At 40.8% G+C, this 17,496-nt stretch overlaps 1 protein-coding gene across 1 annotated transcript; it reads right to left on the minus strand.

The window, feature by feature from the left end:
• Window positions 1-20: 20 nt before the first annotated feature.
• Window positions 21-16,488, minus strand: LOC124642907 (collagen alpha-1(I) chain-like). The gene is made up of 31 exons (XM_047181662.1): window positions 16,279-16,488; window positions 15,713-15,937; window positions 14,827-14,986; window positions 14,103-14,265; window positions 11,609-11,990; window positions 11,413-11,525; window positions 11,050-11,181; window positions 10,660-10,857; window positions 10,379-10,564; window positions 10,034-10,294; window positions 9,752-9,949; window positions 9,554-9,670; window positions 9,383-9,473; window positions 8,086-8,183; window positions 7,814-7,975; window positions 7,692-7,736; window positions 6,408-6,614; window positions 5,744-5,995; window positions 5,463-5,643; window positions 5,161-5,303; window positions 3,080-3,296; window positions 2,782-2,942; window positions 2,352-2,621; window positions 2,100-2,261; window positions 1,753-1,968; window positions 1,402-1,663; window positions 1,133-1,282; window positions 855-1,018; window positions 657-772; window positions 475-577; window positions 21-262 (listed from the first exon to the last, which is right to left on the minus strand). Exons 1-31 carry the CDS (start codon window positions 16,364-16,366, stop codon window positions 125-127), a joined length of 5,361 nt encoding a protein of 1,786 aa, XP_047037618.1. The 5' UTR covers window positions 16,367-16,488; the 3' UTR covers window positions 21-124.
• Between the last annotated feature and the right edge of the window lie 1,008 nt (window positions 16,489-17,496).

Below are 17,496 nucleotides of genomic sequence, written 5' to 3' on the forward strand. Positions count from 1 at the left end.
TCAATCAAAATAAGAACAGGTAGGGTCGTCACAACATTTATTTACAATATTTACAAAGGTCCACTCTTAAGTACAAAATGTTAAATCTATCCTTATTTACAAATCTTTTGTATTATTTCAAATGTCATGTAAAACAAACTGGTCCGGCAGTGAATGCAAACTGGTGTTCAGCGTCAACAAACGAAAGAGGCTGGAAGTCACTGATTGGAAGCCTGTCTGTTCGAGATGTTTTGATTTCCAGCACTATTTCACCGACGCCTTCCTGTAAAAAAGGAACACGAATGTTTAAGTTTTCAAGAGACTTGTATTCGGGAAATGACTATACAGCTGCTCTCGTTAAATAACTTTGCCGCTCTGAATTTAGCCATTTGATGCCTCGCTCAGAGCGATACGACTGTTATTTTTGTTCTTACAGTTTGACTGTGATATAGCAGTCGTGACATCAGAAATAATGTCATCTGAGAGAATACAAACCTTGCAGTCGTCCTTAATCAATTGGGGTTCTCTGAATTCGACAGAGTTAAAACCATACAGCTTGACGTTGTTCTTCCTTGCCAAATCCATTGGAATGTCAGATCTGAAACAACGATGGAAATGTTTAGTACTACCCATAAGAGAAGGATATGAGATTGGATAAATAGTGATAATGTATGTACCTTTGTTGAGCTTTAGTATTCACACATGAATATGTGAAGTTCTGTTTGGCCACGTTTGAAAGTAATCTCAGGAAACGCAGTTGAATAGATCCAGAACCTTCTCCGTCGTATGTGAGCTGAAAAAAGGAATAAGAAATGAAACTCCGTATTGCGCTATTTCAGGGATTATTTCATGCTTTAAAAATATTCGCAATTTACCCTAAAACCGTTGTCCGATTGTGAGAATTTGTGTGTGTTGGTGTCAGCAGTGTAAATAGCTGATTCTCGTTCGTCTGGGTACAAGCAGGTGCTGTGGCCCTTGCAGTAGACTTTGATGGGACGTCCACTAGTTGCCCCTCCACGCGCATCTATCCAGTAGTATCCTACGAAAGAGGATTATAAGTACCTATGTTATAGTCCTTTTTAAAGATTTTTCAATGCCATCCTAAAGTTCCCTTGATAACTTTCACTTCAATAGTTACAAAACCTGGTCTTACCGTCAGTCAGGTTAACATGCGAGGTCCTGAGATCTCGACAAGACAATGCAGGATAGCTTCTGCTTCCTCGAGGCCTCCTTGCAGCCTCAAGTGCACCACGTGCAGTCAACACTCCCGTCATGATTTCTTTCACCCATTCTATGTCCTCTTCTGTAAATATTTAAGATAAAGAAATATATAATGTTTCTGCTGTTTGTAGGTATTAAATTGTTACAAAGTTTCCTATCCCATAGAATGGATAAACAATATAATGTCTTGTTACTTCTCACCTTCTTCGAAATTATCTTCAGTAACAGATTCTACAGATTGTAATTCTGCACTACGTCGGCGTCTGGTGTACGACATAAATAGTTCAGGAGGAATTTGAGGGGCTGGGGCTGGTGGCCCGGGAGGTCCGGGACTTCCAGGAGGACCTGTTAATCCTGGTCTTCCTTCTGGTCCTGTCGAGCCTTTTGGTCCGAGTTGACCTTCGGGCCCAGGTGGCCCTGAAGGTCCAGTCTCGCCCTTTGGTCCCGGAGGTCCTATGGGCCCCTAAAATAAGTAGATTTTAGTAGTTAGTAATTTTCAAATGTATTTGAAGAGTGAAAATACGTAAGGATATTTTCTGAACAGGTTTTTACCATTTCCCCTTTAGGTCCAGGTGGGCCAATTGGTCCAGGCAGACCTTGCTTGCCAACTTCGCCTTGGTCACCTTTCAATCCCATTGGTCCAGTGTTGCCAATATGACCTTTGGGTCCCTGGTTGCCTTTGTCTCCTCTTATTCCTTGAGCACCTGGAGGACCTGCTTTGCCTGGTGGTCCTGAAGGTCCCATTATTCCTGGGGCTCCAACTTCCCCCTGAAACAATAATATATTTCTGAGTTCTCAGCTTGCAGCTTAGCAAAATGCAAACCTAAAATGTTTGTATTGTATTTCTTATTTTCTGTTCTGCTGATTATAAAAAGTAAGTATGAGATTTATCGTCTTACTGTAGCACCAGGCAGTCCTCTTATTCCGCGTTGTCCTTCTGGCCCTGGCGGTCCAGCGGGTCCACTCGGTCCTGGCTCCCCAGGAAGACTCTTAGGGCCAATGTCACCCTTTTCACCAGTAAGACCAGGGCTGCCTTGAGTTCCTGCGGGTCCCTCTGAACCCTATCAAAGAAAAAAGTTTTCATGACACCCTGATTCTCCCAAAGGCTCAATCGTGTCATTTTGGGATGAACGCTGTCATGAAATACTTACAGGGCTGCCGGGCATACCAGTCTCGCCCGGTTTTCCAGGTGGTCCAACTGGACCCGGTGCGCCGGGAGGTCCAGTACTGCCTTCAGGTCCATCAGAACCTGGTTCACCTTTAATGCCTTGAGGACCCGTTTCGCCTCTTTCTCCCGGAAATCCAGCAGGTCCTGTGTCTCCTTTAGAACCTTCAGGTCCCGGAGGCCCTTTGGGTCCAGATTCTCCTTGTAATCCTGGTGGACCGTCATCACCTTTAGGTCCAACTGGTCCTCTGGGTCCCTGTGAAATTGTTACGGATGATGTTAGAGATCTATGTACTTTGTACTTTGACAAGAGTAAAAATTGTTCAACTTCCACAGCTGTTCACCTAGACGACATACTCTTCAGCTACATTGGTATGTAGATTTATATTTAGTGTTATATTTTCTATTCATTTTACCAGTTTTCCTTCAGGTCCCTGCACTCCCGGCGGTCCGGGTGCCCCAGGACTGCCGATATCTCCCTGTTGTCCCTCGGCTCCCCGCGGTCCTGCTTCTCCTTGTACACCCTTCGGTCCACGACGTCCAGGCGGCCCACTAGGTCCGGCTGGTCCAGTCGCACCTGTTAACGAAAGATGTTATGTGAGTGCCAATACTGATAATCGAGTTCTTGGAAAATTTTCTAATCTTGAAGTGTGTTTAATCAAAGAAACTACGTAGTTAGTAAATAAGTAAAGCCCTAGTATATAGTAGTCATACCCAAAGCTCCAGGATCTCCAGTATCTCCTTTGGATCCCTGTTGTCCTTTTGTTCCCTGAGGTCCAGCAGGACCCACAGGCCCTGGTGGACCGCGTACACCGTCAGCGCCAGGCTGTCCGGGCGCTCCTGCGTCACCGGGTGGTCCTTTATCACCAGGTAGCCCTACCGGGCCGGCTTCTCCACGAAGACCTTGTATACCGGGCGACCCAGGTGGACCCTGAATATAAGCAAAAATTACATGCAGGAAGAATTAATTTATTATGAAATTTTATTATAAGTTCGTGCTCTTCAAAAATATCTGCGATGTTGTATTATTTGCAGATGACACATCTCTTATCTTCAAAGTTGACAGAAATAGAGAGCAATTTGACGACGTAAACAGTGCACTCTCAACAGTTACGCACTGGTTTACAACAAACAATTTAGTACTAAATGCTAAAAAAACAAAATGCATTAAGTTCACTTTGCCTAATGTAAAAAACCTAGGTCCTAATGTTATCCTAAACAACGAGGTTCTTCAAACCGTTGCATCTACCGTGTTTTTGGGTATAACAGTTGATACAAAACTTCAGTGGGGTTCACATATTTCTAGCCTCGCGGGAAGGCTTAGTTCTGCTGCCTATGCCGTCAGAAAAGTTAGACAGTTCACTGACGTCGACACTGCGCGATTATATAGTGTATTTCAGCTATTTTCACTGCGTCATGTCCTACGGTATTTTGTTGTGGGGCAAAGCCGCTGATATAGAGAATATATTTATTATACAAAAACGTGCTATTCGTGCTATATACAAGTTAGGTACCAGAACTTCCCTCAGAGAGTTGTTTAAAGAAATTGGTATTCTCACTGTAGCATCACAGTTCATCTTTGCCAACATTATGTATATTAGACAGAACCTACATTTATATACCAAAAAAAGTGAAGTCCATAGCATTAATACTAGAAATAAGCATAAACTGTGTGTACCCTATCACCGGCTTCATTAAGTGCATGACACATTTCTGGGTTTAGGTATTCGTTTTTATAATAAGCTTCCTTTGACCTTACAAGAACTGCCGTTTAATAAATTCAAAGAACAAATTAAGGCTGTTCTTATAAAAAAACGCATATTACACCATCAATGATTATTTGAATGATAAAAATAGTTGGTCGCCATGATGAACGCAAGACAGCTATATTAGCTATATTATTTAGATAATTTAAATTTCTCCCATTCAATCTCTTGACTCAATGACATTTATTTTATTTTTATTTATTATTTAAATATTATTTTTTAATATTTTTACATTATTGACAAGATACATTCTTTGTATTAATTTTCTGTTTTGGATTTTAGTAAATAATACTACTTAGCGGGAACTGAAAATTTAATCTTGATATTGAGTTGTGTAGCAGTGAGTACGTCATGCTCCCTTAGACGGCACTGCTTGCGGTAGCGTCGGCGGTCGGGTTGCCTCCCTCCCTCAAAAATGTGCGAGGGGGCGATGGCTGATCCTCGCGTTATGCTCGTGAACGGGTGCTGCTTGTGGTGCCAGGTCGTCTTACTGACTATATATTAGTTTTTTTGTTTTTATTTGTAAACTCTTTTTATTTTACATATGTTCTGGCTGAGCGGTCTAATTTACTAATTTACTAGTTTACAAAAGAATAGCACATGTAGGTGGGCACTCCCTGATATTCTATTATAAGTGTAAATATTTGGAGGCTATAATTTTCTGTTCATCAAACATATTCAATGCTTGAGTTAGTTAAGGTATGTAGGGTGAGTGCTAGCTAGCATGTGGTGTATAAATTATTTTTACTGTATTGTCCTCTTTTGTAATATACAAATTAAATTGTATACAAATGTACATATCAAACAATGTTTAAAGTTCTTCTAACCGAACAGACAGACATGTGTTGCTGGGGAGTTTGTTGCGCCACTTCTTCTTCCCAGCAAAAACACATAGGAAGTGGTGAAGGGTGGGCGTTTTGGGGGCTGTCTTTTGTAAATTTATTTTTTTTGACGTTCGAAAAGTGCTGTTTTGCAGCCAAGTTTGAATAAATGAGTTTTGATTTTGATTTTTGATTTTGTGATACTTACGGGTTCACCCATAGTTCCTTTGAAACCTTTTTCTCCAGGTGGTCCAACTTCTCCTTTATCCCCATCTTCACCAGGAGGTCCTACTGGACCTGGGGCTCCCATTAAGCCTCTTGGTCCAGGTAATCCGTCACGACCGATTGGCCCTTTAACAATATTTTCAATTGTGTAAAAAAAGTCGTGCTAGTAACACTATTTATAACAGACACACACACATTTGCAACTAAACACGCACGGGTAAACTGATTTAATGTCGGGAAGTAAACCATAAAATATTCGAATGATTAAGAAAGTTTATTACTTACCTACGGGGCCCGCTTCACCAATTTCGCCTTTTTGACCGCCAGGTCCGGGGGAGCCTCGTGGTCCTTCACGGCCCTGCGGTCCTTGCGGTCCTTCGTTACCAACTTCACCAGGCTCTCCTTTATCCCCTCTGATACCGGGCGGGCCTGGAGGCCCTAAATCACCTTTAGCTCCAGGAATCCCCTATTGCACAAAACGTGGGATAAGTATGGCGTTCTCACTTTATCAAACAAGAGTACCTATAACCAAAGTAAAAAAAAAAAAAATATAGGATCATACTCACAGCTGCACCCGGGAGTCCAGGTTCCCCATTGTGCCCTGGGGGTCCCGGCGATCCAACAGGTCCTGGTTTCCCTTCTGGGCCCGCTGGTCCTGGGGGCCCGTCCTTTCCTACTTCACCCGGTGTGCCAACGTCACCTGGAGTGCCAGGAATGCCAGAAGCGCCAGGTGGGCCTGGTGGACCAGGCTCGCCTGTAGATCCTTGTGGCCCGACTGGTCCTGACGGTCCTGTCAGTCCTATTGCTCCAGGTTCGCCCTGTTAATAATGATATGTTTTTCATTTAGTATATGTCCCTTGCCGAAACAGCGTTAACACATCCGCATACATACATACATATCCAGTCAACATGTCCAGGGTTGTCTCGGAACTTATTAAATTTCCGAGGCAAGGACACGCGGGTCAGCGCTGAAAACCAGCGCCGTTGTCTCGTGCCTGCGTGCGCGAGGCACAGCATTTATGCTGAGCGCTGTCCCTTTTTAGCAAGGTGACGCAAATGCAGTGTATTTAATGTTTTTATGTTTGTTTCGTCGTTAGTTTTATTTGTTTTGTTGCATTTGCGTCGTTTGCGTAAATAAATGGTTTTTCTCGTTCTTTTCTTTCTATATCACTTTTGAAGTAACCTCTTACGACAGACAGTTAAGAAGTCGTAAAGCGGTCTGTAACTTACCGTAGGACCTCGTTCCCCGGGTGGTCCAGGCAAGCCAGGTTTCCCATCAGGTCCAGGAGCTCCCATCGCTCCCGGGAATCCACGTACACCTTCCAATCCTTGTGGTCCTCTTTCTCCAGTTGCTCCTGGAGGTCCTGGTTGTCCTGTATCACCTTTAGGCCCTGGAGGCCCGTCCGAACCTCTACGCCCACGTGGTCCTCTGTAACCCTGAAGAGCGAATTAAGACATAAATTGGGCGGGAAAAGCCACCTAGGTATAAAGGCAATTTCCGTATATTATATGAGTGTAAAGGTACTAGTAATATAATATACATATGTAATATATATGTTATGGACCATGTGATTAATTCGGGCATTATTTATAATGCCCGAGCATTATGAATAATGTCTAGCATTATCGGGCCAAATGATTAATAACTATCTTAACTTCATTATTTATCACATTGCACGGGCATTATTATATTGCTACATGACAGTTGGGCAATTTGATAATAAAGCTAGATTTTATGCGGTGCGAGGGTGGCAGTTGTTCTAATAAATAAATTCTGTTACTCGCTACATATTTTATGATTATTGTTTCGAAAATTATATGTTCTTTTTTAATGGGAAATTATAAGTCTAACCACAAAATTATTTATTGGACAATTGTCATCTAATTTACTCACTCGGCATCGATTTTCTTGATCTCATTTTTCTTCGCTCGTTTTTTGATGGTAGAATTTAATTTGGATTCAAAACATTGTATTAAAAATTGAAGTCAGTGACGAAAACGAATCGCTGCAAACCCGACTCCACGTAGTCTTGTCTGCCCTACCCCTAGAGTGCAATTCAAAACCGCGTAGGCGCAGAGGGGCGAGGCGGCCTGCGAGCTGAGGCGCAGGTAGTTTTAACGCTCGCCGACGCGGCTGAGGCTGGCCGGCTGAGCCGGCCAGCAAGCCGAAGCTGCGGTGGTGAGCGTGAAAACCATCTGCGACGATAAGCTCGCATGGGACCGCCGGAGCCGTGACAGAAGCCATGCTTGCTGCATGTTGCATGCTTACTTCCATGCTGTGTGGTTTAATATTTAGTTTAAGTTAAATGTCAATAATAATAAAAAAATGAAATTAAATATGTTTATATTACTTTGCCCAAAAGGTCACGGGCAATATGTATAGTGCCCGGTCAATTTGATTATTTGAATAATTATTATCAAATTGCACTCTCATATTGCGCATTTTTCATAATGACCGGGCATTATGTATACTGCCCAATTTATCACTTGGTCCATAACATATACAATACTCACTCTTGGTCCAGTTTCACCTCGATCACCTTGTTGACCTACTAAACCCTGAGGATAACAATTTGAAATGATTATTTTAATATTCAGCTAGGCGATAAGCACTCTTCAGTTGAAATGCAATTTACCATAAGACCCTTTGTGCCTCGCCTGCCTCTCCTTCCAGATGCGCCTTTGTCACCCTTTTCACCTTGGCTGCCCGGATAACCTTGTGGCCCTTGGGGACCTGTTGCTCCCTTTTCTCCAGCGGGACCTATAGAGCCAGTTTCGCCTCGTGGTCCCTCAGTACCCTGAAATCCCAAAATGGTATAAAGATAATAGAGTATAAAGCAGGTGAATAGACCAATCACTAGATATTGCGAAGTTAGGTTAGTAATTTACAAGCATAGTAAAAACGTACCTTTTGTCCCTCAGGTCCTTCAATGCCTGGAGGACCTGGTTCGCCGGATAATCCTCTTTCTCCTTTTGGTCCCATATCGCCCTTTTCACCTTCCACACCTATAATTTAAATGTATAGTAAAGCATTGGTTTTTAACCCCCGACGCAAAAACGACGGTGTGTTATAAGTTTGACGTGTCTGTGTGTGTGTGTGTATGTGGCATCGTAGCTCCCAAACGGATGATCCGATTGTAATGCGTTTTTTTTTGTTTGAAAGGAATGTCATTCGGGAGTGTTCTTAGTAGGTAGGTATGTTTGGTGGAAATCGGTTCAGGTCTTCAAGGTCATCAGCTCGTTTGTTAGGTGTGATAGGAATGTTACACGCTCAGTTTACTTGCAAGCATATGTGGGATCTAAAATTTGAAATACTGATGTCTTCTGGAACCACTGAGCTGGTCTGCTGTTAGGACACGAAGATAGGAGACGTAACCCTGAACTGCCTTTTAGTAAACCCATCGAGTTTGGGCTCGTTTAATTTGTCTTGACTAGTTCTCTTCATGTTTCTAATTGACGAGAACCTAATGCTGGAAATGGGATGTGGCGGATGAAACCCTAGAATGGTATATAACCCTGGATCACCAAAGGTTAATCTTTATTGTTTCTCAATCTGTGCAATTCTCCCAGAGCCAGTTTGTCATGAGGATTGTTAAACAGCTTCCTTTGGCTGAGATCGCATATAGCGAACCCATCATAAAAAGAAGGAAAAATTAAGGAGCTCCTTTAAAAAACCATCAAATAAAATTAAATTATAAATTTTAAAAAAACCCCGACCCAAAAAAGTACGCAATTATTATGACAAAATGTTATAAACGATAAACCCTATAAAAAGCAAAAAATAACTTTAAACACTACGTAAGCACCAACTAAAGCATGTCAGACTAAACAAAATTTTGACGTGTCGGGGGACCGCTTTTTACCTTCAAAAATACTTACATAAATCAAATGAAAACTACCTAATTACAACATTCGTATAAAAAAACACGTATCTAAACAAAATTATATAAAAAGTTATAAGAAGGAATGTAGTAGTATATAATTACTTCTAACGTTAGGCTAATAAATTAGAGCGGTCCCCCGACACGTCAAAATTTTGTTTAGTCTGACATGCTTTAGTTGGTGCTTTTTTTGCTTTTTATAGGGTTTATCGTTTATAACATTTTGTCATAATAATTGCGTACTTTTTTGGGTCGGGGTTTTTTTTAAATTTATAATTAAATTTTTTAATATACAATTGACACATACAACAGAAAAAATCTTGCCTCTTATGCCTTTAACGCCTTTGTCTCCTGGCAAACCGCGTGGGCCTTCATCTCCTTTCAGACCACGACTGCCAGGAAATCCCAACATTCCCTAGAACAAGAATTTATAAATAAGCAACAATATATTGAAGTACTATAAACAAAATGTGAGTGCGTGAGTATGTTAAATACCTGCGGTCCCTGAGGCCCTACGTCTCCAGGTGGTCCCTGCTGTCCTGGGTTGCCGGGTGTACCTGGTGATCCTTCAGGACCAGGAAGTCCTGAGATACCCGGCTTTCCTTGAGGACCCTAAAACAATAAGAATGGATTCATTAGACTAAGGCAAATATTAATTTATTATTAACTTTGACGGATCCACTTATTGTATACCTGAATTCCAGGAGCGCCAATAGGACCTTGTGGCCCCGAAGAGCCCGGTGAACCAATTGTGCCTGGTTGACCAGGTGGCCCCGGTGGCCCCGGCTGACCAGAAGCACCCTTCGCGCCATGAGGTCCTTCAAGACCAGGAATACCTGGGTAGCCAATTAATCCTGGAAACCCTCGCGGTCCCATAAATCCTCTGGGCCCCTAAAAAAATTAATATTCCCATTGATATTAGAGTAAATGATGAAGTATTTAAAATAGGTAATGTTTGTTAAATCGCTTAATTACCAATTCTCCAGGGATCCCCGCTGGTCCGGGAGGCCCGTCGTCACCCGGTGGTCCGTCTTGACCGGGTGCACCTGCTTCTCCTTGCAAGCCGGCGTTTCCCCGTTCACCCTTGTCACCCGGCATACCAGGTAGCCCTGGATAGCCCTGTTCGCCTTTGGTCCCGGGTGCACCTGTTGATCCTCTCTCTCCGTCTCGGCCTGCGTGACCACGTCGTCCCAATCTTCCAGGAGGGCCTTGTAGTCCTCTGGGGCCAGGTGGACCCTAAAATCAAGTTAAAAATATCAAGTAAATCCTTGCAATCAGTATCGTATTAAGTGAATAGCGTTATTATAATTTTAGACTTACAGGTTCGCCTTGCTCTCCCTGTTCGCCTTTTGGTCCTTCAGGACCAATCTCGCCTTCTGGGCCTGGCGGACCAGTGAGGCCCATTGGTCCCTCTGCTCCACGCATTGCAGCCATGTGTTGTGTGAACATTTGTCGAAGCGCTTCCGATTGAGCATCGGGACCCTTGTCAGTTCCCGATTGATGTAACTATATAGAAGTAGGTGTTATTCATAACAAGAATATAAGAATAACGAAGAAGAATAAATATAATGACAAATAAAATATTTCGAAAGTTTACTTACAGGTATAACAAACACGTTTCCCGGAGGACCCGGGAATCCTTGTGATCCTTCAAAGCCAGGCTTCCCCGGCTCTCCCTTGGGTCCCCTTGGCCCTTGAGGTCCTGGTGGCCCAGGGTATCCCCTTGGACCCATGTAAGTGCCAGAACTGCCGTAATCGTAGTATGTCTCGGATGAATCGTAGCTTGTCGATGAATTTCCCTAAAATAAGATTTGCTTATCTGTTGCTGTTAAATATTCGTGGAGGCGAACAGTTTTATTGAAACATAGTGTAATGTAATGTGTGACACAATCACAAAATGCAAACATACAGCAGATTTGAATCGGCAAATGTGAATCGTCATCGTCAAAAAAAGAATCGTCATGCCAAACAAAAGAGACGCGTTATCTCACTTGGCCAATATCCGGGGGATGAGTGAGCCAATCCGTGTCGTCCTCAGTGGTCGTCATAGGGCTGTACGTAGTCTCCGTAACTGTGAGGGTTGAAGCCGTAACTTCCGCTCCGTCATCCTCCCCTCGTTTAGACTGGAACAAGATACGTTATGGTAATAATCTCACGTGTCATTCAAACATGATAATTCCATTAAAAATCCCCGTATTTAGGCGTGGGTGTATTTCAACGAGAATACCAAGAATTTTGTTGTAAGCATGTTTTTGGATGTCAGTAATTGATAAGAAAAACCAACGAAACATGTTTCATAATAAATAGGTACATTATGTATTACATAATTGCAGTAAAAATTTTGAGGTACTTACTCTTGGAGTAGTCTGTTCTAAAGTGCCCGAATTATCGTTGTCAATAGGAGTGGGCGATGCCGGAATAAAGACGTTCTCATCCGGAAATGTAGGCCCGAAAATGCTATTTATATCTGAAACACAATCCAATGATTATTATCAACTGAAATTAATACTCCTTAAATAAGAAAGTTCTTACTTCATTCCAAATTGATACCTGAATCTGTAGACGGCACGAATTGGTTATTCGTTTGGAAGGCACTGGCGACTTGCCACGCTGGACTAGGGGTGGTCTCTACTCTGACAGGCCACAGACTATCAGACTCGTTTCTATCAAAGAATCTACTCCTGCTATAGCTGCCGTATCTTCTTCCAATATCGTCATCAGTCAGTGTTGCTAAGCTAGGCTGTTCAGTCATGTCAGGTTGTGATTCGGGGTAGATTATGGGGTTAATCTCTGGTTCTATATGTTGGGATGGTATGGAGACGTATGCCAATCCAGCGCCTCCGGCACCACCAGCACAATCTGGGGCGATGGATAAACACATGTCGTACGCGACGTCTGGCTTGCTGGCAAATTGAAGGAGCTCGATATCACCCTAGAAGGAAAAAATATAGATTTAGTGGCCGAGGACATAGTGAAAAAACTGACATATCTACTTACTGAAACCCAATTCTTGAATATAGCCGGGTTTTAGTATATAACCGAATACTGCATACATAATTTAAGGCACCTAGGTTGGTGGTTTTGTACTTTTTTTGTGCTCCTAAAGTAAGCGCGCTCTTAGTTACTACCCACTGCAGACGTTATTGATACTACCCACAATCATTTTTTCCTGACGACAAACGGTTTTTCTTGTAGATATCTTTATCTTCCTAAAGAAAACTGTTCTAAAATGAAATAAAAATTAAGTTCAAAGTGTTTTAGACCTTTTTGTGTTAATGAAATTATTTGATCTTAATTAACGTTCAACACTCCGTAGAGCGACAAAGCTGTAATTTTAGTACAAGAATAAAGTTTATTCAAAGAATTAGATTAGTCACATAATGAAACCTTTTTTAATGTATTGCGCCATTGGTCTTTTCACTAATAGGCATGATGACAGTAATCAAAAATCATTAAAATAATATATTTATTAAATTAAACTTGAAGCTTGGAATATAAAACGCGCATTGTTTTCTTTATTAATAATGTGATTAATATGTATTTTTATAAAATAAAATTACGAAATAAGGCAATCCGCCATGATATCTTGAACACCAATCAGAGCTCGTGACGTCATCTCTCGAAACAACTCGCGCGAAAGCGCGCGAACGTCACATTTCGTTATTGTGAACTTCCACTGCGATCTTTGTTTTTAATTAATTAATTGTTTATAACACGAGTTATGGAGCCCGGATTTATCAAGGCAAACAGCGCTAATTTGCCTAGAATTGATATCATAATGCTGGGAAAGTTTTTGGCATCAAATAAAGATTTATGTTCAGCTGAATTTAGAAATGTTAAAACTTCCATGTAAGTATACTAGTTTAATTAAAAAACAATGAGAGATGAAACCTAACCTTGAAATAGTTATTTACATTATAAACTATGCTAGAATCTAGAGAACTATGTAATAACTTACATCAAAGTGATCTTCACAAAAATAAAGTTGTACCCTGGGCAATATTGCTTTTGAATCTCGCCTTGCAAGTTTAAGCCACTTGTTTCGTATTTTTTTATTGTGAGGAACGTACATAAATAACTTATCAGGAGTTGTTTTGGATGTGTTCTTACACTGGGGGACCCCACAACACCTATGCCCTTTCGAATTCATATTTAATAACACAAAAAACTTAATTATTTGCACGAGCGTTGTTTACTTGCGCCTTGTAATTTCAGTCGTGACGTCACAAGCAAGTCACAAGTGACGACATGACACTGACAAGCGTTTTCGCGCCGGATTCAAAATGGACAGAGAAAAATGCAATTATTTGATAAAAAAACTCCGCATTTTCTTAAAATTAATAATTTTTCATATAAAGTAGACGTATACCTACATCATACAAAGGAATTTAAAAATTTGTCATCATGCCTATTGTGTTTTTAGACTCGACTTATTGTTTTAAGCGTTTTAAACCTTGTATTTAAAGGACTAATGAGTTTGAGGTACGGCGGAGGTTGTGTGAACAAGGAAATTCGAAAGAGAGCACGTTAAACCCCATTTATAAACGTGTCGTATTTACAAATTGAAATACCATAAAGCAATTTGAGGAAAAGGTGAAACATCAATGGCCTTACTACAAAAAATTTAGCAACTGTTTTACACTTGTCTAAAAAAAATGTGGCTCCAAAATGAACCATATGTCAACGTCATAATTTGTCATTTTTTTAGACAAGTCTTAAACTGACGTTAAAATGTTTTTGTGGTAAGACGGTAGGTGTTTCCGAATTTAATAAAATCTTACGGTTACCGTTATAACATTTTACGCAATTTACATACGGTACGTTCTTGATTATATTTACTTTTTTTTTCATAGGTAAATAGGGAAAAAAGTTCTTAATTATATATTTGTGCTTTTGTGTGTCTGTTTTTAGGCACACTTTCCATTATTAGCTTTGCATCACCGTTTGAATGAAAATAACGCGCTTAGTAATTATTACTGATGTTTTACTCTCTTTGAGGTGGTAAATGAATATCAATAGAAGGTCAGTAGAAGACCTCTCTTACCTCGTAAAACTGATCTTCAGTGATTTGGGAGCCCACTACCAGAGCTCCAGCTAGGTTGAAAGTACTGCCAGGTTTGCGGTTCAATCTCAAAGTTCCCTTTACATCACAGTCCACGAGAAGTGTCGCCGAATCGCCTTTTATACTCATTGCTATGCGATGCCAACTAAAAGTAAACACATTTATTGAAGGGGTAACTATTTCCTGACCCTTCAGAAGAAGTATCCTTAGGGCCTAATGGATGGAAATTATTTTGAATACTCTAAACCGTTGAGCCGTTTCATTAAATACGAAATACACGAACCAATATTAAATTGGGAACTTTACAGTAAAATAAAATAACAAATCGATGCAATTGTCTAGAAAGAAAAAGCTTTTTGTTTTTGACCATCGAATGAAAGTGTCCCGTTCAATCAATCGATCTACATTCTACACATTTTTATAGTCAACAACGTCAAAAGTTTTTTCATTAAACAAAGAAGATCTGAGTTTTCTTTAGTTTTTATCTTAATTCGACTTTTTATTTTCAAATAATTTAAAGGATTTAGATCGGGAGCATTGCTCCGGTACTTCTGTTGTTAATGATTCTCCAAAACTTAGAAGACGAAGTAAACAATCAATCAACATTTTTTTTCCAAACTTCTTGGTGCATTATACTGCGTGTTTTTTTTAAAGATCGATTTATAAAAAGGTAAGTTTGTTCAATATAAAATTGGGGAGTGCTTACTTTCCATCAGCAATGTCCACTCGATAGGTGAGGAGTTCATGGTCTTCCGGGTCTCCCCTGGTGTCCTCATAGTATAGTTCTATCATGTTGCCCACCACCAGTTGTAGTTGTTCATCACCCGCGTCCGAGTACAGTATAAATAGGGGGTTCTGTTCAGTGCCTGGTTCACAAATATTTCAAAATAAAATGAAAACTATATCTGCTATGAAATCATTTTTTAACAGTCGTTTTCAACTGTTAAATAAATAGTGCTGAATTGAAAAAATAGCATCAGTAAAGATTTTTCACTCTTCATACTTCGGAAATTGTCGATGACGAATAGACGATGCACTATATTTTTAATAAAGCTAAACAGTATTTTAAGAAATCCTAATTGCAAGATTACATCTTTATTCTTATTCAATATCTACGAAGCCTTTTCACGATTATTCAGGCCGCTAAAGACTGAATTAGACGTCTTAAAAATCATAAAGTGTAATGTGCCTAAATAAAAACATTCTACTTCGGATAATGACCAAGCAAATTCTTATTTAAGCAGATTCTTTTCGTTATTACACTGTTGTGTATTGTCACACCATTTGAAGTACCTTTGTAATGGCGCTCTTTAAACCCTCTTAATAGTCGGAAAACCGGAATATCCCAGAGAGAAAAGTGATTATGTCGTTTAGGCTATACCTAAGGCACGTTTAGATAGGCGTTGTGTGAAGAAAAAGTACAAAGTTTTTTTTATAACAGTATAAGCTTCTGCCCAAGACTTTCACAAGAAAATTTTGAATATAGATATCTAAATACATTTTACACACTGTCGATTGGGAATTATGCGAGTATGTACCTACATTATTATTTAAACATATATGTACAAACGCAATAATAATTAAGTTCTGACCTGGCAGTCGAACTACAGCCAATATTGAAAAGTCTTCTGGAAAACTGTTGTAGAACATTCCAGCGGCCAGGCGGTGCATGGTGGCATTCTCGTTCAGGGCGAAGGCGGAGTAGTCGGAGTAGTTCTCTAGGGGTGACTGGCACCGCCCCGGGACACGAGTGACCCCTTCAGGCAGCTCGTCGCTCTCTCGAACCACAGACAGCACGTCGAAATACTCTGTCTCATCTGAAATAAATTCTTTAAGTCAGAACTTATCGTAGACTTATCTACGAGAATCCCATGAGACCCAAAACATTTTATTCGGCGTACCTACGTTTTCTGCAACAAATACGATGCCGATATCTCTGACCCGATCCAGTTGACCTCCTTTACTATAACTTGGAGCCCCAGGGGAAACATACTCTTGATCTCAACATTATTTAGACTTAAGTTTGATTCTACTTATTTATAGAGCAACTTTGTTTGTAACAAGGAGCTATCAACTTATTTCTGAAAATTGTATGCGCAAGCATGCGTCTCGATACCGAAATAAAAGCATTTAAACTAAAGAAATAATATTTACTCACCGTCCCCGCTGCTCCCGCTGAGTGCGCAAAACAATAAAAGGAGAAATAGTCCTTTTGTCTGTGGAGCCATCTCGGTCCGAGTAAACATGTTAGGTGGTTGATGTTTGCATTCGGTCCCATCCCGGTGGGCGCGTGAAGAGGCGCGTTAGAGGCTGTGGTGTGTGGGCAGCCTCTGGCCGTCCTCGCGGGAGCGGCGGGACATGTCGGCTAGCCAGCGGTGCCGGGGACGATACTGAGCCTCCGAGCCGCCGCCACACCACATCACATCGCCGAACAGCTTTATTGCATGGGTGTCAAAATAATGAACCCTAATGAAAACACAGAGATCGTAAACTGCGTTCAGTGAACAGGAATCCGGGTAGTCATTAATCATTCCCTTGCTACAGCTATTTGTTTAAGGAGCTATCTAGACAGTTACAGTCAATACATATGCCAGAGAGGTGCTTAGTCAGTGACGAAGATTAATGGGTATAAATATGACAGCCAAGTCAAAAGTAATCTTCATATGAATTGCGTATCAGTAATAATAACAAATATTAGGTATGCGTATTGAGTGTTCACTAGTAAGGAAATGTTGTCGACGTCTGCTTTGCTTATATTGATCAAATCCAATTCGGTGCTATCAACTCGCTATCAACTCTTTAATAGAGATTCATTTGTTTTGCGCCTAGACAAAACAATTTATGGGCTCGTTCAAGACCTAAAATACTTAGGAATGTCAATGTACTTTTATTTTCTGCCTATCACCTAGAGCTTGTTTTTGTGAAAACCTAAAACCTGCAGACAGCTGTCGTAGACTAGTATGCCCCAGACAAAGGCGGTTGTATTGTGATTGAATATCGCCGCTGGCTAGATCGAGCTAATAGTCCCCAGGCCGGCGAACAAATTTTTTTTTGATACATATACATTTAAGACTTTGTGAGTGCCTTCCTTACGATGAGTCCGACAAACTTTTCGAATGCGCAAATTTTGGTGCCGCTGCGTTTTTTAATGCTTGACTCCTGAAATTGTCGATATGACGTCACTATGGCTCTTCGTACATACACGTTTCATCTTTTGAGATTCGTTTAATAAAGTTAACTAGAGAATGGTGGTCAACTTGTCCGATAAAGATCGTGCTGCGTTTGGAGTGTCCACCATCCTGAAAATGTCGGTATGACGTCACTACGACTCTTCGTACATACACGTTTCATTTTTTGAGGTTTGTTTAATAAAGTT

Source organism: Helicoverpa zea, chromosome 2, assembly GCF_022581195.2.
Source record: "Helicoverpa zea isolate HzStark_Cry1AcR chromosome 2, ilHelZeax1.1, whole genome shotgun sequence".
Lineage (NCBI taxonomy): Eukaryota > Metazoa > Arthropoda > Insecta > Lepidoptera > Noctuidae > Helicoverpa > Helicoverpa zea.